The 25,891-nt window shown below is 39.3% G+C and overlaps 1 protein-coding gene across 1 annotated transcript in view; it reads right to left on the bottom strand.

Moving 5' to 3' along the window:
* The window catches only part of INPP4B (inositol polyphosphate-4-phosphatase type II B), a 562,110-nt gene that overhangs the window by 95,334 nt on the left and 440,885 nt on the right, over positions 1–25,891 (bottom strand). The window contains exon 15 of the mRNA XM_008143795.3: positions 20,690–20,798. Coding sequence (XP_008142017.2) covers positions 20,690–20,798 — 109 coding nt within the window. The remainder of the gene's footprint in view (positions 1–20,689; positions 20,799–25,891) is intronic.

The raw sequence follows: 25,891 nt of genomic DNA, 5'->3' as shown, positions 1-25,891 counted from the left end.
CTTGTCCCAGGTTCAGTGTGCTGTGCTGTGGACTCATGTTCACATGGAGATGTCTGGAACTCTCTAAACCCTTTGAGGAAGTGTTTGGAGTCAGCCTGGCACTGTATTTTTATATTTGCAAATGTTGGTGAGTCTCTAGCTGACGTAAACAAATACATGGTAATGGGAACAGTCAAAACAATCAAACAAACAAACAAACAGAAGCTCTCCTCTTGACACCTCCAACTCCCGATGTCACCAGCTGGGCTTCTCAGCTCCCCATTCTTAACCACCAGCTCCTACACTCCTCCCAAACTAGCTCACAGCAAGTCCATCTGCTATGGTCTATGTCTCTTCTCTTTCTCTCCTACCCTTTCTCCAATTTTTCAGAAAATTCTGCCTTTTCCTTTGAAACACATGCAGAACCCAACCACTTATTTTCACATTCACTACAACCACCCTGGTGCAAGCCACCATCACCTTCTACCCTCAGGATCATTACAATAGCCTGGAAACTTCTGTCCTTACTCTAAGACATTAAAATCCTTGACTAATTCTTAGGTTTGAAGGAGGCCAGAGGCAGGCAAGGAGAGAGAAATAAAGCAATTCTTCCTTAGTTCCCTGCCCACACTCCAAATTCTGGGAATCGTTCTGCCACTTATCTTTCCACCCCCACGGGCACTGCTCCCTCCACTCCGGAGTCCATTTGCTCAACCAAGCTAGTCCTGTAGTAAATGGAGGCACGGACAAATACAGATGAGAGATGATGAATAGGCAAGGATGAAAGGGAAGGAAATGATAGAGGAAGAGGCGCCTGGGCAGAAGACCAGCATAGAAAAAGTGCCATACAGTGATGCGCTTCTGTTCTGGTGCCAGAACGAAATCTCCAGAGAAACATCTAAGGGACAAACTCCACTTTTTCCCAACTCAAGCACTGCTTGTAAAACAAACAAACAAAAAACAAAATAAAAACATAACAAAACAAACAAAAAAATGATCCCTTGATTCAAGAGGGAAGGATAGACAGGCTCTCAGCTCTAACTGAGAAGAAAACCATGTGGATAATAAACAAAAATGTACCCTTTAGTGTATTTGAATATACCTGTCTGGCTTCACAGGGTTTAACAATGTGCTTCAGGAAATTGCAGAAGGGAAAACACAAACAAACTCAGACTTCTCTGGTTTTCGCCAGGCAGCCTTTCCATTTTTCCCCCCTAAAAATATGGCTTAGAAAAAAGAACTAGAGGTATTTGCTTTGTTTACTGCCTATGGATTTCACTCATATAATTAAATGAGTTACATGATCTAAGCTTAAATTGATGTTTGTCTTTGAAACTACTCATTTTAAAAAATATTGGTTTCATGTTAATTTTAGAACCAGCAATTTTGAACAAGACTTGGTTCTGCCATTTATTAGCTCTGTGACAGGTGATACCAATTAAGAGGAATAAACCTAAAATTCATTTTTGTTTACTTTGCCCTCAAAGGAAATTTGCCTGTTGGCTCTGATCACAGTAGCTCCTACTATCCCACTTTTTAGGTTGCAAGTTCCTATCTGTAGTTTCTTGACCAATAACACCTCTTTTCTATGTATATCCTTCCCTTAGTCCTATTCCTGACCTAAAAATTTTTCCCCATGCACAATTATATGACCTTCAAATAAACAGAGCCTAATATGTTTTCACTTCCTGCATTGCCTATCCCCATTTATCTTTAAATTCAATTGCCCTTATTTTCTTTGTTGACTTCCAAGGGGCTGTCCAGTTCTACTTCTCATAGTTTGTCTACTGGTATTTTCATGCTTACTGGTCTATGGAGGAATATACAAACCAGCTCTCCCAATTGCTCCCATCTAAAATATTTCTCAACTCCAACCTGGACCGTATCCATTCATGTGCCTAATCAAAGTATAGAGTAAGATAAGGTACAATAATAGAAACTATTCCAAAAATACACTGTAAAAGCAAATGCTCCCTTGACTGCAAATGGGTATAAGAGACCTTTCTGGGGTGATGAATATGTCATAAAATTGAATTGTGATGATGACTGCACAATTCTATAATTTAATAAAAATCATTGACTTGTACACTTAAAATAGGTCAGTTATATTGCATGCAAATTAGCATACCACAAAAGCAGAGAATGGAATGGTGGTTGCCAAGGGACAGGCAAGAAAAAAATGGAGAGATGTTGGTTAAGTGGTACAAAGTTTGTTATGTAGGATGTGTAAGTTCTGGGGATCTAATGCAGGCATGGTGACTGTAGTTAATAATACTGTATCGTATGCTTGAAATTTGCTACAAGTGTAGATCTTAAGTGTTCTCACACAAAAACAAAGAAAAGAAAATGATAACGATGTGAGATGATAGATAACTTAATTAGCCTGATTACTTCACAATGTATACTAGTACATATATCAAAGCATCAAGTTATACATCTTGAGTATATAAAATTTTCATTTGTCAATTATACCTCAATAAATCTGAATAAAAACAAAAATGAATGTTCCCAGCACATATACTATTATAGTGCTGGTGATTATGATCCTGAGATAAGAACACAGAAAAACAACAGGTTTATTTAAGCGTCATTTTCTTTTTTTCTGTGTTAAAGCTGATATTTGTTTGAGGGTCTCTAATAAAGCCAATAATTTATACTGTAGATTTAAGACTAATAATTCAAATCTATCCCTCCTCCTCCTTATTCTGTCTCACATTTTAATAGCTAATACTTATTGGGTCTATACTAAAAGCCTAGCATTATGCTAAATTCTTTTTAGAGATTATTGTATCTAATCTTGACAATTCTCAGAAGAACAAATATTATTCCATTATGCAGATATGGAAATTGAAGTCTGGGTATGTTAAGTAACTTGAGTTGGATCACACAACTAGAATAGATGTTAAAATCAGGGTTCAAAACCAAGTTCTTATTATTACACAGTTTGAACTCTTAATTATGTTTTACAAACTCATGAACATGATATGCAAATATTTTAAATTTGGAAAAGTTATAATATGAAAACTAACACAGAAACATCTTTTATTTAGTAATGTAATGGTAGGTACAACCAATAAATATCTACATTATAAAAGGCAATGGGCCATCACAACCTAAATGACCAGATGGATGACTGGTCACCAGGAAGTGCATGGAGCACCTCTTGATTCCTCCCCTGTGACTCACAGGCTCCTATCACAGCAAGGCTGGTGACTGGCGAGCGGGCGGGGCATCAGGGGGGTGAGTGGGGTGAGGCAGGCACGTGAGGTCATTATCCTCCAGCCTGGAGACCTAACCTCACCACTTCCTCAGTGGCTGCAGATCAGGCCCTGAGAGGGGAGGCCCTGAGAGAGAGACAGGGCCTGATCTGCAGCTGCTGGCAAGGCCCAGAGAGAGAGGTAGGGCCTGATCAACAGCCACTATGGCTGCTGGCAAGGCCGGGAGAGAGAGGCAAGGCCTGATCAGCAGCTGCTGTGGAGGCTATGGATCAGGCCCAGAGAGAGGACTGGAGAGAGAAGCAGGGCCTGATCTGCAGCTGCCACAGCTGCTGGCAAGACCCGAAGAGAGAGAGAGGCAAGGCATGATCAGCAGCTGCTGCAGAGCCTGCAGATCAGGACCGGAGATAGGCCCAGAAATGCTGATTGGCATAGAAACCAACCAATCAGAACAAAATCTGGGTGAAGTGCCAGGAGCCAATGGCTGCCTAGAAGGCAGAGCTTTTGATGCTGACTGGCATAGAAACCGACCAATCAGAACCAAATCTGGGTGAACTGCTAAGAGCCAATGGCTGCCTAGGATGCGGACCTTTTGATGCTGACGGGCATAGAAACCAACCAATCAGAACCTAACCTGGGTGAACTGTGAAGGCAGAATCTAAGGTGGGGGCTGAGGAGGGGTTTTAAGGGCAACAGCTGTTTGGTGTAAGGTGTAAGAAAGTGGTTCAATTTTTTATTGACCGGTTTGGCAGTATAGTGCATATGGCTGGCTATCAGTCCAGATATAGGGATTATGTATTTGTCTGCCAAGAGCATCTCTTCCTGCTGAATAAGGCTCCCCGCGGTCCCCCCCCCCCCCCATTTCAGCAATCCTATTCTATATAATCTATCTATACTAATAAAAGGGTAATATGTTAATTAGACCAGGTTGACCGGCCATCTTCTGGAAGTCCAACTTCCTTCTGGAACAAAGCCATGGTGGTGGGGGCCACGGCAGAGGCAGTTAGGGGTAATCAGGCTGGCAGGGGAGGGCAGTTGGGGGCGAGATCAGCCCGGCAGGGGGTTAGGGGCAATCAGGCCGGCAGGGGACGGTAGTTGGGGGCGACCAGCCTGGCATGGGAAGGCAGTTGGGGCGAGATCAGGCCAGCAGGGGAAGCAGGGGAGGGCAGTTGGGGGTGAACTGGCCAGGAGGGGAGGGCCGTTGGGGGTGACCAGGCTGACAGAGGAGGGCCATTGGGGGTGACCAGGCTGGTAGGGGAAGGCAGTTGGGGGCAACCAGGCAGGCAGGCAGAGGTGGTTAGGGGCAATCATACAGGTAGGCAAAGGCAGTTAGGGGCAATCAGGAATGCAGGCAGAGAGGTTAGGGGCAATCAGGCAGGCAGGCAGAGTGGTTAGAGGTGATCAGGCAGACAGGCAGGTGAGTGCTTAGGAGCCAGCGGTCTCAGATTGTGAGAGGGATGTCCACCTGCCAGTTTAGACCCGGGGGATTGGGCCTGAACCGGCAGTTGCACATCCCCAAATGGGTCCCCGATTGGAGAGGGTTCAGGCTGGGCTGAGGGAACCCCCACCAGTGCACAAATTATGTGCACCAGGCCTCTAGTTAAAATATAATTTTCAAAGTTCTCATTTGCTTATTAAGACAAAGTTCATTAGAGGAGATATATGATGATTCTATTTTATAATACAGCTTACACTAAAGAAAAAATTTGATAATTATCTCGCAGTAAATTGCTCTCAACAAATATTTTATGACTGCTACATGGTCAATGCAATGAGGAATGTGAAAGCTAGAGGTAGCCAGCAAGATAGTCAGTGGATGAGTGTGATGATGCCTGTCCTCTAAATCCCACAGCCAGGGGCTGGTAGCAGAGAAGGAGAAAAAGGAAATAACTTTTTTGCCTCATCATCTTCCCATAAGACCTTGCAAACCAAAGGCTCTGTATTCTTGCTGTGTGCATGTATCCTTCAGGGTAGCCATAGATTCAGGACTTGCTTACTAACTTCAGTTCTATAGCTCCTTATATTTCCAGCTCAGACAGTCATTTAAAAATAATGTGAAAGGATAACACATTGCAGCCACCTTTTCTAGATGTTTGTAGTTGGTTTCCTGTTACCCAGTTTCCCATATGTGCTGGAAGTATCAAAAGGCTTTTACAAAAACATTTCTCTTATTCTACAACTAGATAAAAAGGAGTTAGAAAAAAAATTCTAAAAATATAGAACTCTGTCTGTATCTATCTATCCCATTCAAAATAAACATGTTATTCTTTCAGAAACATTCAGTAATATGTTTAGATTGATGTCTTCTGTTTACATTTAATTTCATGTATTCTTTTGGGCATTTCTGTATACATCCCTACATACCTCATAATCAACATACTAATTAAAATAACTACATAGTGTTCTACTCTAGTGATGCAGAGTAGTTTGTTTATCCATTCACTTAAGTTGTTTCTAATATTTTATTATTATAGATAGAATAAAAAAAATCTTTGATAATTTTACTTTATTTTTATTGTAGCTATACCCCTAAATAAGTGGTTTCCCTGAGGTGTATTTGTGAGAACTATAGAGAATCAGATAATATTCTAGAAATATTTTTTACTGACTACTGTAGAGAGCAATTTTAGGCAGATTAAACTAGTAACTGATCTGAGTGCAAATCACCACATTGATTCATGATTTTTTTAATAGTAAAGATAAAGTAATTTACTTTTAAAGTTATCCTATATAATTAAGAGGTAATATGCAAATTGACCCTCATGCCCTTGCACAAGATGGCCGGCAGGGGAGGGTAATTGTGGGTGATCAGGCCAGCAGGGGAGAGCAGTTGGGGGGGGGGACAAACCTGCAGGGGAGGGCAGTTAGGAGCGACCAGACCGGCAGGGGAGGGCAGTTGGGGGTGACCGGGCCAGCAGGGGAGGGCAGTTGGGGGTGATCAGGCTGGCAGGGGAGGGCAGTTGGGGGCAATCGGGACAGCAGGGGAGTAGTTAGGCATCGATCAGGCTGGCAGGGGAGTGGTTAGGGGGTGATCAAGCTGTCAGGCAGGTGAGTGGTTGGGAGCCAGCAGTTCCAGATTGTGAGTGGGATGTCTGACTGCTGGTTTAGGCCCAATCCCACAGGCAGTCGAACATCCCCTGAGGGTTCCCAGATTGGAGAGGTTGCAGGCTGGGCTGAGGGACAACCCCTCAGTGCACGAATTTTGTGCACCAGGCTTCTAGTCTACACTAATAAAAGAGAAAGATGCAAATTGACCGTACCTTCGCAATGCCCACCAGCCAATCAGGGGTGAGTATGCAAATTAGCCCAACAAAGATGGCAGGTTAATTTGCATACACCGGCGCCAGGTGTCCAGGGGTGGGACACAGGCGTGCGGCACTGCCCCAGCTGCTCCAGGCCTCTGGGCAGCGTGGGAAGGTGGAAAGGCAGCTCTGGGCAGAGGGAAGGCAGAAAGGCGGCTCCGGGCTGGAGCAAAGGTGGTGCCAGCAGCCAGGGGAAGGAAGGCCCATTCTTGCACGAATCTTTGTGCATTGGGCCTCTAGTCTATATATATAAAAGGCTAATATGCTAAGTGTTCGATTGTCTGACCAGTTGCTATGACACACACTGAACACCAGGGGGCAGATGCTCAACACAGGAGCTGCCATGATGCGCACTGGCCATTTACAGAGAAATGGCACCGCGGACCTGGTGCCCACAAAGCAACACTCAGCTTCCCCCAAGTGGGACACAGGCCCTGCCCCCAACCTGGAGTGACAGCCCACCAAATCGCAGATGACACTGCTGAGACCCCATGGCACAAAATACGGACCATAGCCCAGCCCCGCCCGAAACAGTCGCTGTGGGCGCCGGGTAATGATGTCACATAGCAACACCCAGTTTCTTCTCCCTAGCGACTAGCCTCTTGCAGTTTCTTCAGCCCAGGAACATGACTTGCTTTGTAGCCAGGTGGAAACATTTTACACTTTAACCAAATGTCTGTGATGCATTTTTCCATGCCTCATCTCGTTTGATTTTCACAGAAGTCCTGGAGTAAGTAGATGGGAGACTCAGTAGAATCCTATTTTCCTATTTTCTTTTCATTAGCCAGAAAACAGAGACTTAGAACGTTTAGAAACTTGACCTGACTAAAAAAAGTAAGAAATGGTGGACCTTGAAAATGACTTCAGGTTTTCTCACTGCACAGAATATAGTCAAACACTGCTGCAGTTAAATATTTTACCCTTTGTTCTCCCTGTGTGATCTACAATAATAATCTGCCTTGTGTTGATATTTACTGCTGTGTTGCTGACAATTACCTGAAAGAGAAGTTGGGGTGCTTCACTGGGCTGGAAAAAGTTTAGCTAAATCAGAAAGCAGGTCTAATTAAGCAAGTTTATCTATATATATAAAGCTCTTGCTGGCACCAATCGCACACGTGTGTTTCCATCTGTCATTGATGATCATGAATTTGGTTGACACTTCTATTACAGAGAAAGGGCAAATAGTGATATTAAAATATTTCTTCTAATTAATTTCCTTTCAATGTGCACGAATTCATCCACTGGGCCTCTAGTATTTTCATAAAAGCCTCAGAAAAATTGAATGGAGCAACTTTTAAAAATTTCTGTCTGGTGGGTTGCAAAATCAATTCCTAGAAAGGTAATCTATAACTAATATTATTGGTTAGAACTAACATTGTTCATTTATTAAGAGCATGTGTTTGGGGTTTAATATATACTGATTGTATCAGGGTGAATTGGCATGGAAAAACTTGGGGGAGGAGAAGTCTAATTTTCTATCTCTGGCTCTGTCATTATCAGTATGGGTGTTTCAATTTTTGGACCTTTGTATTCTCATCGATAACATAAATAGGGGAATTTGTAATCTCTGAGATTCCTGTTACTCCTAAAATTTAAAACATTCTTTATTGAGAAAAAAGCACTGAATCAACAAAATGATTTTCTTATTTCCCAGGACTTCTTATTATATTGAATACCGACAACTGACTATTAACTAAGCAATGAAAATAAATGGTTTATGTCCTGTACTCCTTTTCCCAGTGACCTTGGCATCTACTCAGTTATAGAAAGCAGAAACCTAAGACTCGTCAGCCCTGCCCAGTCTCCCTCAAGTCCTCAACCAGTTGGATTTAAATCCTATAAAGTTTCCTAAAAATCTTCTCACCATCACTGTTATGATAGCCTAATTGTTTATCCTTCTTAAATTCTCTCTACACTGTCACTCCAAATGCAAGTCTGATTATGTTATATGTTAATCCTCAGACAAAAACCCTGTCCATGAGTTCCCATAGCCTATGGATAAGCTGCCAGGACGTGGTATCCCAACCTTAGATTCTCATTCTCTCTCTCGCTCTCTCTCTCTGTCTCTCTCTCTCTCTCTCTCTCTCTCTCTCCTCCCTCCCTCCCTCCCTCCCTCCCTCATTCCTTCCCTTCCTAAAAATCAAGTGAGGATGAAAAATTAAATAAATAAACTCCAAAAAACAACAGCACTTCTAAATTTTCTGAACACTTATTTGTAGATGACTTTCCCCCTACTGTTTGCTTCCTTTGCAATGATGGATATTAAATATCTAAGCTAATAGAGAACTTTAAAAATATGATGGGAGTCACTCAGTGTTTAACCTGAGTACAACATTCTTCCTAGGATTAAACGCATACTGGTTGAGATAACATAACTGTGTCATGGTTTAAAATATTTTCTAGTTTAAGGCAAAGGAGAAATGCAATTCCTGACTTACAAAAATTAAGTCCGTAAATCATTTTACCTATTCATAGTTAGTTTTTTAATTAAGCAGAAAAAGGGTTTCTTTCTATAATTTGCTTATTAGATTTCACATTCTGTCTTTTAAGTTCTAATCTTCCTGTTGATTAACTTTTTTTTTTTTTTTCGGTGATAAAACCACAGTCACATCTTACTCACTCTGTGAATTTAAGACATTTATTTGTAAAGTCAAATTATCCAAATTATCTTCCTGAAAAATTGTGATGATATACTTAATAAGTCTTTCCTCAAAATCTCAAGATTTTAACTCCTCTTTCTAAAATGTAATTATTTCAAGAGAGATCAGCTACAATCTATAGGGCAAATAAGCTAAACTGAAGGGTGAGAAGTTCAGTGGCTTCTGAAATCCCACAATTAAGATTGATTATGTGCTTTATTTTCATATACTCTTCTTGTCACCAAATTTATCATCACTATAAATTCTAGGTATTTTAGCAAACTTTTATTCATTTATAATTAAAGTCATTTTCTTAAAAGGAAAGATTTCATTTCTAAGGGTTTTGAATAGTCACATTATACACAATGTTTCTTGCCTCAGCTCAGATCATAACTTGCTTCACAAGTTTTTGGGTAGGTTATGGAAGAATGTCATCAATTTTTAAATGTGAAAGTCACCATTGCATTACTAATATTGAATTGGATTTTAGGTTGGATGTGTGTTTTTTATTGATTTTAGAGTGAGAGAGAGGAGAGAGAGAGAGAGAGAGAGAGAGAGAGAGAGAGAGAGAGAGAGAGAGAACATCAATCTCATTGGTTGCTTCTTGTATATGCCCTGACCATATATCGAAACCTGCAACCTTGGCGTATTGGGAAGACATTTTGACCAACTGAGCTATCCGGCCAGGGCCTTAGGTTGTCTATTTTTATAAAAATGATCTCGTTTCAGAACACATCAAAGTATATTTCCCCTTCCTCCTGAGATGCAAGCAAACACAAACATTTTAGTACCTGACAAAGGGCCATTTTAAAACCCTACAAAACATTTTCCACAAATGCCTCTATGCTTCTGTTTTCTAATATCACAGTCATTCCCTATATTTCTATAACCTAACTCAGTCACATTGAGCTCTTCGGGCAGAGAAGAGATATTCCTACGACAGGTGATCCTTACACTTCTTTCATTCACTCCCTCATATTTGTTCAACATACACTTATCAAGTTAGTTCCTGGGGATACTAGACAGATTCAATCCCTCCCCTCACAGTACACACCATCTACAGAAGAAGACAGATGATTAGAAAGCAAACATGGTCTAGCCAAGGAGCCAGAGAAAGCTCTCAGGCAGAATTGAAGCTAAGAAAGTTCAGTTTGGTTCACTACAGAAGGCGGTATGAGAGGCAGTTGGAGAAGGAAGCTGGGCCAGAGTACACATGAACATAATAGGCACCTTGGACTTCATTCTCCAGGCAATAGGCAGCTAAGAAATGTTTAAAAGTATGAAGTCACTAGGTTGTATTTGCCTTTTACAAATGTTACACCAACTAGGTGAGAAAATGGATTGGATGAGAGCCAGCCTGATTAAGGGATTTGCCGGTAGACATTTACAAGATGGTGATTCTATGATTAGGTTTATTCTAAGCCATCATTCATTATTGAAATGAATGACTTCCTGAGAAATAAGAAGCTAGACTTGATAGAACTGATTTTTCCCATTATTTGAAAGTGGAAACAAGAGAAGAAGAGTAATCAATAATTTCTAGTGTCTAAGGTGAACATCTGAATGAATGGTGGCGACTTTTATTACTAAAAGGAATCCTTAAGAGAAATTTGAGGGTAACAGGGTGAGTGATGACTTCATATGTTGACTTTGAAGTGTTTTGATGATTCTATTAATGGGGAACTGTCTGGACCTCATGAGCCATGCCTGAGCTTAACACAGATATGCTGCCAAAAACCCTGTTCTTAAGAATATGTGACAGTTATGCATCTTATGCCCATTGGTACCACTTTTTTTTTGGAGGATAATATGGCAGCATCTTAACATTTAACAATCTCAATTAAGAAATTCCACCTTTTAGAATTTATTCAAAAGAAACAGACAAATTTTCAGAGATATAAGAGTGTACATTGCAAACACAGTTGGTTATAGCAAAAGTTAGAAAGTAAACCATCATCAATATTGTTTGTATTGATTAGATGATTATGTTACATTCAGTGAATAAAATCCTACTTAGCTTTTAGAAAAAAATGAAATCTACATGTATTGAAATGGGAAGTTGTTAAACACATCTTTTAGTAAAAATATACTTGTTTATGTATTTTACATAAACACTAACTAATATTATTAAGCCCTCATTATGTGCCCAGTAGCATTATAAAATTTTTGGTGTATACTAGTATAAAGCATCACATTTTCAGAACATCCCTATTAGCTAATAAATATTATTTCCATGCTACAATGAGGAATCTAAGGCACAGAGAGGAGAGGTAATTTGACTAAGGTCACAAAGCCAGTAAGTGCTCAAGCCAGGATTTAATTCATATAGAGAATGGAATCTGTTAATTGTCTGAGATGAAAGTTTCTGTCTTGCCTCAGAATGGGGACCAGAAAAATTAAACTGAATTATAGAAAAGTTAAAAATATCACATTCCCATGACCCGAGTTTGTAGACTAAGAGTAATAACCACTGAAAACCGGTATAGCTCAGTTGGTTGGATGTCATCCTACGTACTGCAAGGTTGCCTGTTCAATTCCCAGTCAGGGCACATGCCCAAATTGTGGCTTGAGTCCTGGTAGGGGATGTGCAGGAGACAGCTGATTGGTATTTCACTCTCACATCGATGTTTTTCTCTCTCCCTCTCCCTTCATCTCTCTCTAAAAATCAATTTTAAAATCTTAAAAATAAAGAGTCATAGCCACCGAAAACTCAAATAGTTGGATGCCTAGAAGAAATTGCACAGAGAAAGACATTAAGCTGTTCAAATTGGCTTATTCTGGGGAGAGAAAATGAAAAGCCTTTCCACTTTATATGCTTCTTTATTCTTTGAATTTGTGCATTACAAGCACATTTTGCTTGTATAGTTAAAATGAGAATGAAGGAGAAAAGCTGCATTACAAATTCATTTAGGATCATATGCAACTCAGCAAAAATCCTTCCATTTCTTTGTATCACATTTAGTTCAGTGCTTTGAAAGCCTCAACATTTAGTTTGTACAGTATGCTTGTCTCGACATGACTATTTCATTAAAAAAATTTATTCTCTCCATACTCCAAGTTTTAGATGTACGAGAGAAAACCCACTTATTCTCGAAGACTGATGTGTACAGGGAGCTGCATGCAGGGAAGTGCACATGGAGAATACCAGCCCAGTACACAGTATTTTCAGACCTAGCAGTGCATTTGCTCCAATATGAACTGAACTGAGAGCTAACGGTTGCTGAGGAGGAAGTGGCTCACAGAAAGAAAAGAATAAACGCCCAGGGAATCAAATTGTAATCTACATGCAGATTTAAATTTCCATCTCTGTAAAAATGACATATTGTCTGCTCCTGGACACAGTTCAAAAGAAAAAAGTAATGGCTAGGATTTTATTCATACTTATTCTTATTTCCATGGGGCCTGTGTAACACTTATTTTTGGTGATATAAATTGGTTTTTATTTTAAAGGAAAGAAAATTTATTTGAAAGTGAATGGGACATGAATTGTAGCTATAACATAATATTTTTATGGACAAGTTTTGGTGTACACAAACCACAAACACAAATATTTTTAAAGAGAGAGTATTTATACAGAGTGAGGCAAAAGTAGTTTACATTTGTGAGTACACAAGACACAGTTTGCTCTTATATTATTGTTTATTAACTAGAGACCCAGTGCATGAAATTCGTGCACAGGTACGGTCCCTAGGCCTGGCCTGTGACCAGGGCTATCTTCCCCAGCTGCCCGCAGCCGGCCCCACCCCCTACTACCACCCACCCCTGGTTCCTCGTTTGCCATTGGGTGATTGATGCCTGATGGCCAGGGGGAAGGGACCGAGAGGTCGGCTGTTCCATCCCGCTCACCGGCTCCGCTCCCGCCTTGGGTGGCCATCAGGTGATCAGAGCCTGCTGGCTGGGTAAAGGGACCAAGAGGTGGTCAGTGTGCCTCATAGTGACTGGTCTAGCGGTCTTTCTGCCTTTAGGGTCAATTTGCATATTATCCTTTTATTATATAGGATTACTGTATTATGTTCCAAAGGAACAACTGTAAACCAATTTTTGCCCAACCCTAAATATTTTGAAGAATTAGTCATTTTAAGCCATTTGGAATTTTTGAATTTAAAACAAACAAAATAAAAACATAGTTCATAAGCAGAAAAACAAACTAGAAGAGACAGCTCACACCCATATACCCCCAGTAACTGCATTATTAAAGATTATGGGTGATTGTAATCTCTTTCTTTTTGGGCTTTTCTACATTTTCCAATAAACATATTAGCAAAATTGGAAAAATTTCAAAAGAATTTATAAAAAGTACATAATTTAAAAAGAAAACTATTTCTTCTTAAAACATATGATATGATCTTAGAATAAATATTCTGCCCGGTTTCTAAGAAGAGATCAGACTAGAGTCAGAGAAAGTTTCAAAGGAGGAGAAAATTATTGGCTTCCTAAAGCAAATTATGGATCCAGTCTTATTGCTTTTATTAAATTGATTTGAATCACTCATTCCCTTTCATAAAAGCAAAGAACTTTCCGTCTTAAGCATGAAAGTGAAGTGTTTTCAAAGAAATGTTTTTGTAACTGCTCACGTAACTGGAGAGAATATAAAAAGGGAAGCGCTGCAAAACTCTTCAACAGCATCACCCAGCACCGCCCCCCCTCCCATTGTCCTTAACCATTGGTTAGGCTCGTATGCATGCACACAAGTCCTTTGGTTGATCTCTCCCGCCTACCCCCACCTTCCCCAATCCTCCCTCTGAGGCCCGACAGTCCGATCGATGCCTCCTTGTTTCTGGTTCTGTTCTTGTTCACCAGTCTATGTTGTTCATCATTTCCCCTAGATGAGTGAGATCATGTGTTACTAGAAATATACTTATAAGAACCGAATGTGAGACGAGCAATAATAGTTATGCTGACAGGCAAATGAATCAGTCTGTAATTTCTTTCTGGACCAACAGTTCTTTTGAGACCCAATTTCAATGTCCACCAGTTCCTTATGTGTACATGTCGGCACTGACCCCTCAGCTCTGAATGGTGGACAAATGGTGGTAATGCATGTCCGACTCCCTCTGGTTTGGTCTCAGCCGGACCCAGGGGCACGGCTTCACCCAGACTCAGAGGCGTGCGGCCTCACCCGGATTAAGGACAACAGGGGGGTGGGGGCGTCCGTGGGGAGGGGTGTGGGATGGGAATGGGGGGATGAGGACAAATATGTGACACCTTAATCAATAAAGAAATTTAAAAAGAAAAGAAAGAAATGTGGACAATTTATGGAAATTAAAAAAAACACACAAAAAAAACCTCTTCAACAGCTTACATGTCTCAGCTCTATACTACTAACAAAAAAATGTTCATTTGTTTTCTTGCCTCCAAATTAAGCAGTGGTTAGTGATTCCATCAGAAGAATACGTATATTTTAAAAGCTTTGCATCCAGTTCTCTCATTTCTGGTTTACTGAATGCTGGCTGCACCTTAAGCAACAGAGAGCTCCCTGATGCAGTATTTCCCCTTTTATTGAAGAGTCTCTTATTTATAATAGAGAATGAGGAAACATCTATTTATATCTCCTTACAATAGAAAGAAAAACGTTCCTCAGAGTTTTTGCTGTGGGATTAGGTACCCATTGATCTCATAAAAGGTAAGGCTGATTTGCTTAACTCATTGTATCATTGTTTCACTTTCTTTCAGAAATTTCCCCCCAAATCTAGTACAGACTCTAATACTAATTTCTATTAGTAAAATTTTAGTTTGTTTTCCTTATGACTTTTCCAAACGATTATTTTTTCCTCTCCCATTTGAAGTTGTGGGGAAGTAAATGTTGATTACGGTCATCTGGAACAGATGGGGGTAGGTGGACAAACCAGGGTACATATTCAAGGCAGGCATGTGACAGACATTGGGATCCTTTTCAGGGAGTTAGTTCCGAGTCCATTCCAAATGAACTGGCAGATCACAGGGAATTAATAATCTCAAGAAGAAGTTAACACTGTCCTTCATTGTTTTTTTCTTTTTCTTTTTTCTTTACAAAAGCTCTTGGTCTTTATGAGGAGTCTTTTAATCTTAATGAAAGAGCTATGCTTTCAGGTCACAGACCTGCGCAGTGAAAATTCTGGCTGAACTGAAGTTCCTGCTGAAATTAGAAATGATCAAAAAAGGCAAGACAAGTGTTGTGGTAATTTCTATCTTTCTCTAAAATAATACTGGAGGTAAAGAATTCATTCATATTTTGAAGAAAAACTCCACCAGCTTTCAAATAGTATCATAGGTAAACCACTGCCTCCAGGAACACAGATATTTGATGTGATCGGTGAAGACATAGGTTACAAACATCTGGTCTTTAAATAAAATATACTGGTAATTAGCGTTTTCATTCCCCTGGAAAAATCTCATGTTTATAGCATGAGAAGCTCTATCACATACTGGATTTTTTATTTGTCTGGATGCTACTCAGGTTCAAATTTTCCAAGATCAAAATCCTTATAGCTTTACTCCCATCTTTCATTCTGTTTTGCAACTTTTTAATGAGTTTGGGATTTTTTAAACAAAAATTTCTGGTTAGCAAGTTGTAATACTTTTCTTCATTTCAGCAAATACTCCTTTGTGTAGATTTTCTTTGTTCCCGATACATACCAATTGAGTATTCATACATTTTTCAAGTTCAACTCATCTGTGTCACTATTCCTCTTTCTATTCTCCATGCCCTTCACCTGTCCTCTCTCAGAACTATTCATTTACATCTATAACAGTGGTTCTCAACCATGGCTATACATTAGACCCACCTTGGAAGCTTTTAAAACATACCAATGCCTGGGCTTCATTCCCAGGACTTTCACTTCATTTGTCTCGGGCAATATCCTGGCATACATAAAATGTTTTTAAATGTCCAAAGGTGATTCTACTGTGCAGCCAAGGTTGAGAATCCCTGCTGTCTCTATTTATCATATTATATTATGAATATTTGTGAAATTTTATTAGTCACTAGAGTTTTCAGCACTTTATTTTTTTAATCCTCTCTGGGAGAGTGAGGATAGTTTTTAGAGAGAGTGAAAGGGAAGCAAGGGGGAGAGAGAAAGGAGAGAGAAACATTGATGTGAAAGTCACATTGACTAGTTTCCTCTCACTCGTGCCCCAAATGGGGCAGGGGATCGAACCTGCAACCGAGGTACATGCCTTTGACTGGGAATCGAACCTGAGACCTTTGGTCATAGGGCCTATGCTCTAACTACTGAGCAAAACTGGCCAGGGCTGGAGTTTTCAGCACTTAAATCAGAGACTATATCTCATTTATAAGGTGAATCCCAATGCCCGTTGCATTTGATCTATGGAATGCTTGTCTGCTAAGTACTCTGCGGAGCATTCCAGAAGACCCATAGTTCAAGAGAACATCATCTCTTACCTAAACATATCCCAAAGTGTTACCGGAAATATCAAACAAGGGCAAACCTAATATATGGCATAACTGTGACCTAGTAAGGCTGTAAGAGAATTAAAATATTAGGACAGAGAGTCAAATCAACTTGAGAAATCAGGAGGACATAATGAAGAAGGTAAAAATCTTAGGATCGGTCATGTGTAGAATTTTGAATAGGATTATGTGTGTGATTTGGACAGAAAGCAATGTAAATAGTGTGGAGATGAGAACAGAAGAATTTCTAGTGAAAGAGAACAGAATGAGGAAAAGGGAAGAGGTGGGCAAGTGTGAAGTCCATGGTTTCATAGAATTTTAAAAAAGCAATCATAGGGAGAGGAGGGTGGTGAAGGTAGGAAGCCAGTGGGGTGAGTTCACAGAAGCTTTGAATGCCCATTGGATATGACAGGACTCCATGAAGGGATGTGAAGGGTTCTGAGCTGGGGAGTATGAACTTTAATATTTGTTCTTTAAAAAAAAGATCAATCTGCCTAATTAATTATCTTCAAGTTTTTAAAAATACATTTTTATATGATCTGAATTATATTATATGATTACTACAAGCAAGTAAGCCTTCCTAATGCTAAAATCCTTTTCATTATCTGGTCAATGAATTCATCAAACAATGGATCACTAAGGACCAGACACATAAATTTACTGTACTCAGGAGACAATATTTCATTGGCTTAGCGGAGAATAAAGTAGATAAAGGTGAAGACATACAATGGCTGTAATAGTTCCCCTAAAAAAAACTGGCCTAAAAGACTTGGCTGTTTTTTGGGGGGGGAGGGGGGGACAGGGGGAGGTAGCAAAAGGAAAATGAGGTAAAGAAAAAGTCCTTGACTTTAACATGATTTTCTTCACTTAACGTGACTTTCTTCACTTCTACATGTATAGGTCTAAGTTACTGATTTCATAGTCACATTGATGTCTCCATTATTGCTTTTGACGAACAGATGCAATATTGTGGGTGAAAAAAACCCTCAGAAAAATAATTTTCATAGTGTGATATCACTTTAGGCATAACATCTTTGCTCAGGTCAGCTCTTACCATGATGGTCAGGCTGATACTGTACTCATTTATGTATTGCCTTAGCAAACCACATTTGTCCCTTACTACTGCCCTAAGGAGAGTACTTTTAAGATATACACCAGGTTATTTTTTTACTTTTTAAAAAATTTCACTGTACTTATCAATAAAGTTACCCATAAAGCAATAGGATATATAACACATATTTAAAAACCCTAAAGCAAGTCAATGTTTAAAGTATTGGATATACTTATATCTTTTATTTTAAGTTTAATCCTATAGCTGCATGTGTGTTTGTATGTATATAAATATCCCAGTGAGAAGTGAAGAATACTGAAGAATTCAGATATCCATGAGGATATTTAAAACAAGATATATTATTCAGAATCTAACCACACAACTCAACATTTGCCTTTGCCAGTAGCACACAGTGGTATTATATGAAACTCTATGGTGAGGTCCCATGCTTCACATACTGATGCTCTACTCCTTCAGCTAGAGTCTTTGTGCCCTGGGGACAGTTTTCCATTTTTTAATTGTGTCAGGCACTTTAAAATTGGATTGAGAAAAACAAATAAATTAAGTGAATTCTCAAGGTAGAGCTGCCCAGTTCCAGACAAGATGGAGTACACACAATCTATTTTCCTTCTCCTGCTAATCACCAAACATACTCTAGTCACAGCATGTAAGTCATTTATCAGAAGACTCTAAGAGCAAAGAAGGAAGATTGGCTGGGAGCCCCAGGATCTAGGGAATGATATGACAATGACAGTGAATTCTATGTGGGTTTTTTTTTCTTTGCCTACTATATATCCCAACTTGGGTGTTAGGCAAGCCCTCAATGCAGCAAAATGCCCAGTAAAATATAGAAACCAAGAAAAACCAAAGGACTAGTAAAAGGGTAGCCCAACAAACATAAAACTTTTAAATACACCTGCCTATTCTGGGGGTGTATAGCACATAATAGCAGCGTCTCTCCCTATTGAAGGATGGTACAACAGAGGGAGAGGGTCCATGAGAAACCGTGGGCGGAAACCTATATTCTACTGCCATTCCCGTTTTAGTAAAGAGACAGCATCCCTTTCCCCATAGATTCTGTGAATGAACCAACTTCCAGCCCCCATGAATTAAACAGGAGGTGCCTCTCTCCTCAGAGCCCCTGGCTGGAACTCTGACTTCCCCTCCCTGTTACAATCATAAGGCAACAGAACTATTTTCTGCAGCAGAAGGGATAACCAGAACGAGTTTCTTTGTGGTCATGGAACAGTTCTTTGTGATGATTAATCGACACCTGTGATACAGTTTCATAGAACTATATACTCTCCTCACCCAAAACAAAAATACCTGGCAAAATCTCAGTAAGGGCTATAGCTGAGTTAATAGTACTAGTATTGTATCAAAGTCAATTTCTTTAAAACAAGAAAGAAAAATATATGTGCCTCGTTAGCTTATATCTATATATATAAAAAGCCAGCAACCATAACACCGGAACAACTGGTCATTATGACGCCCACTGTGGCCAGCAAACCAGCCCGATCTGGGGGTAAGGCTGGCCGGCCAACCTCCTGCTGCCCCTTCCCTCACCTGGCCCCACCCCAGATCAGCCCCCCCGCCCCCCATCAGGGGCAGGGCTGGCCTGCCAACTGCCTGTGGCCTCTGCCCCCAGCCCACCCTGCCCTAGATGGGCCCCCACCACCCAGATAGGCCCGTGGCCCCTCCCCATAGCCAGCTCCACCTCTGATTGGCTCCCCACTCCGATCAGGGGCAGGGCTGGCCAGCCAACCACCCATGGCCTCTCCCCCAGGCCATTGGTCCCCGATCGGCCCCTCCCACTCCATTCAGGTGTGGGGCCAGCCAGCCTATGGCTCACAGCCCCTCCCCATGGCCGGCCCCATCCCCAATCGGCCCCCTCCACCTCAATTGGGGGTGGGGCCCCCCAATCGCCCACAGCCCCTGTCCCCAGCCAGCCCGGCCCTGATTGGGTCCCGATTGGGGTGGGCGGGCTGGCTGGCTAACCTCCCGCTGTCTCCTCCTTCTGACAGGCCCAGCCCCGATTCACCAGATTGAGGCCGAGCTGGCTGGACCCTAATTTGTGCACTGGGTCTCAAGTATTTATATAGTAGTATATCAGTTATTCAATTCTTCTGTTATTTTTAATGCTTTTGTCCTGAACATTGGACACCTAATAATACATGTGTTATATATGTTATAAATGTGATAAAACTTTAAAAAAGAGGATGATTTTGCCACTCAGGTAGATTTTCTAATATTACTACTAAACCAACTATGACAACCGAATACTATTTCCCTCTAACTTTCAAAATTTGGGTTTTTAATCTAAGAAGAGTAACTACTTAAGAAGAAAAGTTTTCATTCACATCTGGATAAAACTTTTTATGGTTTACTTAAGTGCAGTCATAGTCACAGGATATTGTAAGATAAACTCTGGGACCCCTCGGGGGATGTCAGAGAGCTGGTTTCAGCCCGATCCCCACAGGCCAGGCCGAGGGACCCCACTGATGCACAAATCCATGCACTGGGCCTCTAGTTATAAATAATAGAAATAATACTTTGTGTTTTGTGTCATGCCTTTTCTCTAAGAAATGAATGTTTTCTCTTTTAATATCATCATGTAACTGATAAGAGTTCTGTACCAATGTCTCTTTTTCAAATGGCATAATTAAATGGCAGGGCAGTTCATATGCCTTGCCTCGGACCACAGTGGAAATCACCAATAGGGTAAGAGTCATAAATTAGGCCTCATGATCTCCTTTAAATGTCTGGCTTTTCAATTACATAAGACGATGCTTTTAGCTAAATATCTACCTGAACATCATTCCACTGAATATGCAATAGTTGATACTAGAATACTCTTTTTTTTAGTAGCTTTGTTCCCACAAAAATTTTCTGCCTACACAGCACTACTCAGTAAGCAACATACTCAGGCACTTAATTTATCCTAATTTCATTTCTGTTCAAGTATTTTTTTAGAAATTCAACATATTTAAGTTATTAAATAGGTTGCAATACAAGAACTATTCATTGTGATGGACCAAGTTTCTTTATTATAAATATGTATGTAAACTTCTCCAAAGGGAAGATAACCATTAATGCATCTTGTCATCACTTACTTTCTTCTTTCCGTTTCAAATCTGTGGAGTAGTTTCCGAAGACCACCATTCTTAAATCCCTGAAAATGGGCAGCTGGGGCTCCCACAGTGATAACATCATAGAGGGCATCTGGAACAGGAATGGACAAGGCGATGAACACTTCGCAAACATTTCTCTCCAGCTTGCTGTTTGCACTGAAGCATACACAATGTCGGAAGTCTGAGACATTATTCTGTTTAATTTTGCAGGAATCACTATGAACTCACATCTCAAGGGGGCGAGATGAGCCAATTTATCTTTCTAAAAGCCACCTGTGCACCTATACAAGTTATAATATATCCTTGATTTATGACTACATCTTAATTATACGCTACTGTGTAGAACAGTATGTTCTCTCATTCGTCTGTATACTTACTGAGATAACATGCTAATTGGTCTTTTGTGTATTTTATTTTATTGACTTTTGCATCATTTAATTAGCAATCATATTGAAATTCAACAATAATGAATCTTTCCACCGAAATTTACAGAGAAAAGAAGCATTTTGGTTCAAGGCCAGAACAGTACCAGTGCATTTAAAAAAAATCTATCTAGAGTAGTCTCTGCCTGTGTATACTAAATCTTATACAATTTTAATGCATGCTTTTGCAATTTCCTGAGGTGACAGAAGAATACACAAAATGTCTCCTGATCTATTTTCCAGCAAGATATTTTGTGTGTGTGTGGTTTGTTTTTTTTTTAGCAAAATAACCATACATTTAAATTGAAACTCAATCCCTTGATCTTGAAAGCCATCAGGCTTCATACATATTAAGTTTATGGCCTTAAAACATGCCATACATTCTAATGAAAAGTATCCCCATCAGAAAGAAGACAGAGTGAATGCCCTCTTATTAAACTTCATTTTATCTGAGGAACCTAATTTCATAGTAGATCCTTTTCACGTTGATTTTGGTATTGACACATTGACTGTTTTTCAGATCTCATTTACAGGGAAAAACATAAATTATTTTATTAGCTTCAGGTAAACATCATAACTTTTCTAAAGTGGTTCAATCTAAATGTACCAGTAATATCTTCCTTAACAATAAATGTCTTTAAAACTCAAGGTCACAAAAGAACTGAATACAACCCAAACTAACCCATCAATAAAGCAAATACTGAACAATCATTTAATAGATTGCTGGAGTGATAATCTGTTGCCCTTTTAAAAAGTCACCAATAAAGTAGAAGTCAGCTTACCTTAAAATAACAGAATATTAGACTTCTGTGTAATTAAAAAAAAATTGCCTAGGGGACGTTAACTCAGGCCTAAGAAAAGGGTTCCAGGTATCCATGACCATATATAAATTTTGTAACTGCATCTGTTCTACTTCCTGGAAAGGAGTCACAGCTTTCTTAAACGGCCATGAGCTCACCCCACTAAATAATCCTATTCCTAACAGCCTTAGGAACATCTCTGAATGTCAGCCAGCTATGAAACTGAACTTGTTCTAAGTCTTTCAACCTGCCCTACCTCCCTGGTTTCTTGTGACAAGTATAGACAACACATTCCTTTAAACATTCCAGACTAAAATTCTCAAGCTCTCAAGATCAGTTGCTCTCTTTCCCTCATCATTTTATCTGATCAGTTTCAACAACTCTGCTCCCCAAATTTTATTCTCCCTTATCACTGTGAACTATCTTTATTTTAATTCTAATCTTCCTCAGCTCATGTCAGGATTATTACGGTCTCTTCAATCTTAGCCTCCCTGCATCCACAGTGCATATTGCTTCTCCTGTGTTGGTGGCCATTCAGTCACTCTGCCCGAAACACAGGCTTTAATGCTTCTCTTATATTTCAAAGATTAGGAGAACATTCAAATGCATGCATGTTGTAGATGCTCAATAATTGTCAATAAACAAACAAATATTTTAAGGCTGAATTGTTTGTCTAATTTGTCTTTAGATTATATAGGGAATTACTATTCTTTTTTTTTTAAATATTTTTATTGAGGTATTATATGTGTACATATCTTACTATTACCCCCCCACCCCACACCCACACACGCCCTCCCCCCCAAAGTTTTGCGTCCATTGTTTATGCTTATATGCATGCATACAAGTCCTTCGTTTGATTTCATAACTCCCCCACCTTTCCCAAACTTTCCCCCTGTAATTTGAAAGTCTGTTTGATGCTTTACTGTCTCTGTATCTATCTTTTTGTTCACCACTTTATAATGTTCTTTACTATCCCTAAATGAGTGAGATCATGTGGTATTTTTCTTTCATTGACTGGCTTATTTCACTTAGCATAATGTTCTCCAATTCCATCCAGGTTGCTGCAAATGATGAGAATTCCTTCTTTTTTATGGCAGCATAGTATTCCATTGTGTAGATGTACCACAGTTTTCCGATCCAGTCATCTGCTGACGGGCACCTAGGCTGTTTCCAAATCTTAGCTATTGTAAATTGTGCTGCTATGAACATAGTGGTGCATATATCCTTTCTGATTGGTGTTTCTAGTTTCTTCGGATATATTCCCAGGAGTGGGATTACTGGGTCAAATGGGAGTTCCATTTTCAGTTTTTTGAGGAAACTCCATACTGTTCTCCACAGTGGCTGCACCAGTCTGCATTCCCACCAGCAGTGCACGAGGGTTCCTTTTTCTCCGCATCCTCGCCAACACTTGTTGTTTGTTGATTTGTTGATGATAGCCATTCTGACAGGTGTGAGATGGTACCTCATTGTTGTTTTGATTTGCATCTCTCGGATAATAAGTGACTTTGAACATGTTTTCATGTGTCTCTTGGCCTTCCTTCTGTCTTCTTTTGAAAATATTCTGTTTAGGTCTGTTGCCCATTTTTTTATTGGATCATTTATCTTCCTCTTATTAAGTTGCATAAGCTGCCTGTAGATGTTGGAGATTAAACCTTTATCAGTGATAGCATTTGCAAATATGTTTTCCCATGCAGTGGGCTTTCTTGTTGTTTTGTTGATGGTTTCTTTTGCTGTAAAAAAGCTTTTTATTTTGATGTAGTCCCATTTGTTAATTTTCTCTTTAGCTTCCATTGCCCTAGGGGCAGTGTCAGTGAAGAAGTTCTTATGGCATATGTCTGAGATTTTGTTGCCTGTGGATTCCTCTAGTATTTTTATGGTTTCCCGTCTTATGTTTAAGTCCTGTATCCATTTTGAGTTTATTTTTGTGTATGGTGTAAGTTGGTGATCTAGTTTCATTTTTTTGCATGTATCTGTCCAGTTTTCCCAACACCATTTATTGAAGAGACTGTCTTGACTCCATTGTATGTTCATGCCTCCTTTGTCAAATATTAATTGAGCATAGTGGTTTGGGTCGATATCTGGGTTCTCTATTCTGTTCCACTGGCACGGGAATTACTATTCTTAATTGAAGAATAAAAAGTTTAAGTACACTATCCAGAAAAAAAAAATTTGAAATCTGGAATATACATATCTCCAGGGGAAGAAGATAACCACATATCCCTCCCTAAAACACATTCAATAAAATAACAAGGAGAGCTTATGATTATCAAGATGGAAATTAGACCCTTTATGCACACAAATCAACTCAAAAGGATTAAAGACTTCAACATGAGAACTAAAATCATAACACTACTAGAAAAAAACTTAGGGACATTTCATAATATTGGTCTGTAAAATTATTTCATAGATATTACACTAAAAGCACAAGTAACAAAAAAAAAAATAAACAAGTGGGACTACATCAAACTAAAAAGCTTCTGCTGGCCCTGACCAGGCGGCTCAGTTGGTTGGAGTGTCATCTAGTACACCAAAAGGTTGAGTGTTCAAATCTGAGTCAGGGCACATATCTAGGTTAAGGGTTTGATCACCAGTAGAGGCATGTATGGGAGGCAACAGATCAATGTTTCTGTCTCACATCTCTCTCTCTCTCTCTCTCTCTCTGTCTCTCTCTCTCTCTCTTGCAGTAGTGAAAACAAAAATATATCCTTGGGTGAGGGTTAAAAATTTTTTCAATAATGTAAAAAAGCAACATAGAGAACAGGAGAACAAGAGAAAATATTTGCAAATCATATATATGATGAGGAGTTAATCTCCAAAATATGTAAGTTACTTCTATAACTCAATACAAGGCTTCAGGAAGTCTTAATATTTTGCAATTGTTATTTGATAACTATTTGATATTGAAACAGTTATCTATTTTGGCTACTTCATTTTGAATTTGGCTACTTGAATTTCACTTGCCATTAATTACTACAAAAATAGTAGGCAGATCTAAGTACACCATGGGATTTACTTCCTGGTCTCAGTTTAGAGAGTGAATGAAGAATGATATACACTTAAAGTACCATGTTCATTCTTGGCCAGAGCAGATGCACTCCTTTGAATTTAGTTAGAATTAACTTCAATTAATGGATTTCCTTTAAGGGAGAACAGATATAAAATAAAGGCAATAAAAATAAAATTCTAAGATAACAATCTGATCAGTAATATTTGTATCATTTTAAAAATTTACCCATTTTATCCTGCTCTTTAAATTAGGTAATTTTGTGACATAAATAACCCTTAAGTGTATGTAATAAAAGCTTTCTGAATTTTTGTACTAAGAGACAACTACAAAAATGTAGGTGAGCATTTTATTTTACAGAAAATTTAAGCAAAAAGAGTTGAAGGTCCTTTTTCCTTTCTTATAAAATATAATGTGTATTTCTTCCACTGATATTTTTATACCTCAAAAAATGTCCTTGGCTTTGTGAAAATGGTATAGTATACATTATAATAGGAAAGTGAAATTCAAGTTGCATTTCATCAAGCTAAAGACACTAGGTTGATTTGAAATTTAATAATAGGGCTATTTCATAGCCTTTTAAAAGCCATTTAATAATAGAAATGAGATAATAAGTCTATTTTCCCCAGAAGATCTCTTTAAAATTCCTACAACTATAAAAATAGTGCTAATAAAAAATGTAGACATGCTGATCTCATTTCAAGGAACAATTTAAGCATAATCCCTGACTTCAAAATGGCCCACAAATGACTTTGACATGATTCACAAGACCACAAGGATTTTTGAGGAAAATCTGTTTCAAAGTAGTCCAAGAAATTTGGCATCATCATGAAACATATCTAAAGGTAATTATGCTTCATTGATGAGGTGATACATCCAAACTCTTGAAATGCAGAAATCAGGGAGCTCTGAACAGCTCCTCTTATTAGTTCCAGCCTTCGGTGTAGAGATTGGAAGT

The sequence above is a fragment of the Eptesicus fuscus genome, chromosome 6, assembly GCF_027574615.1.
Source record: "Eptesicus fuscus isolate TK198812 chromosome 6, DD_ASM_mEF_20220401, whole genome shotgun sequence".
In the NCBI taxonomy this organism is placed as follows: domain Eukaryota; kingdom Metazoa; phylum Chordata; class Mammalia; order Chiroptera; family Vespertilionidae; genus Eptesicus; species Eptesicus fuscus.
This window is presented reverse-complemented; position numbering and strand designations above follow the sequence as displayed.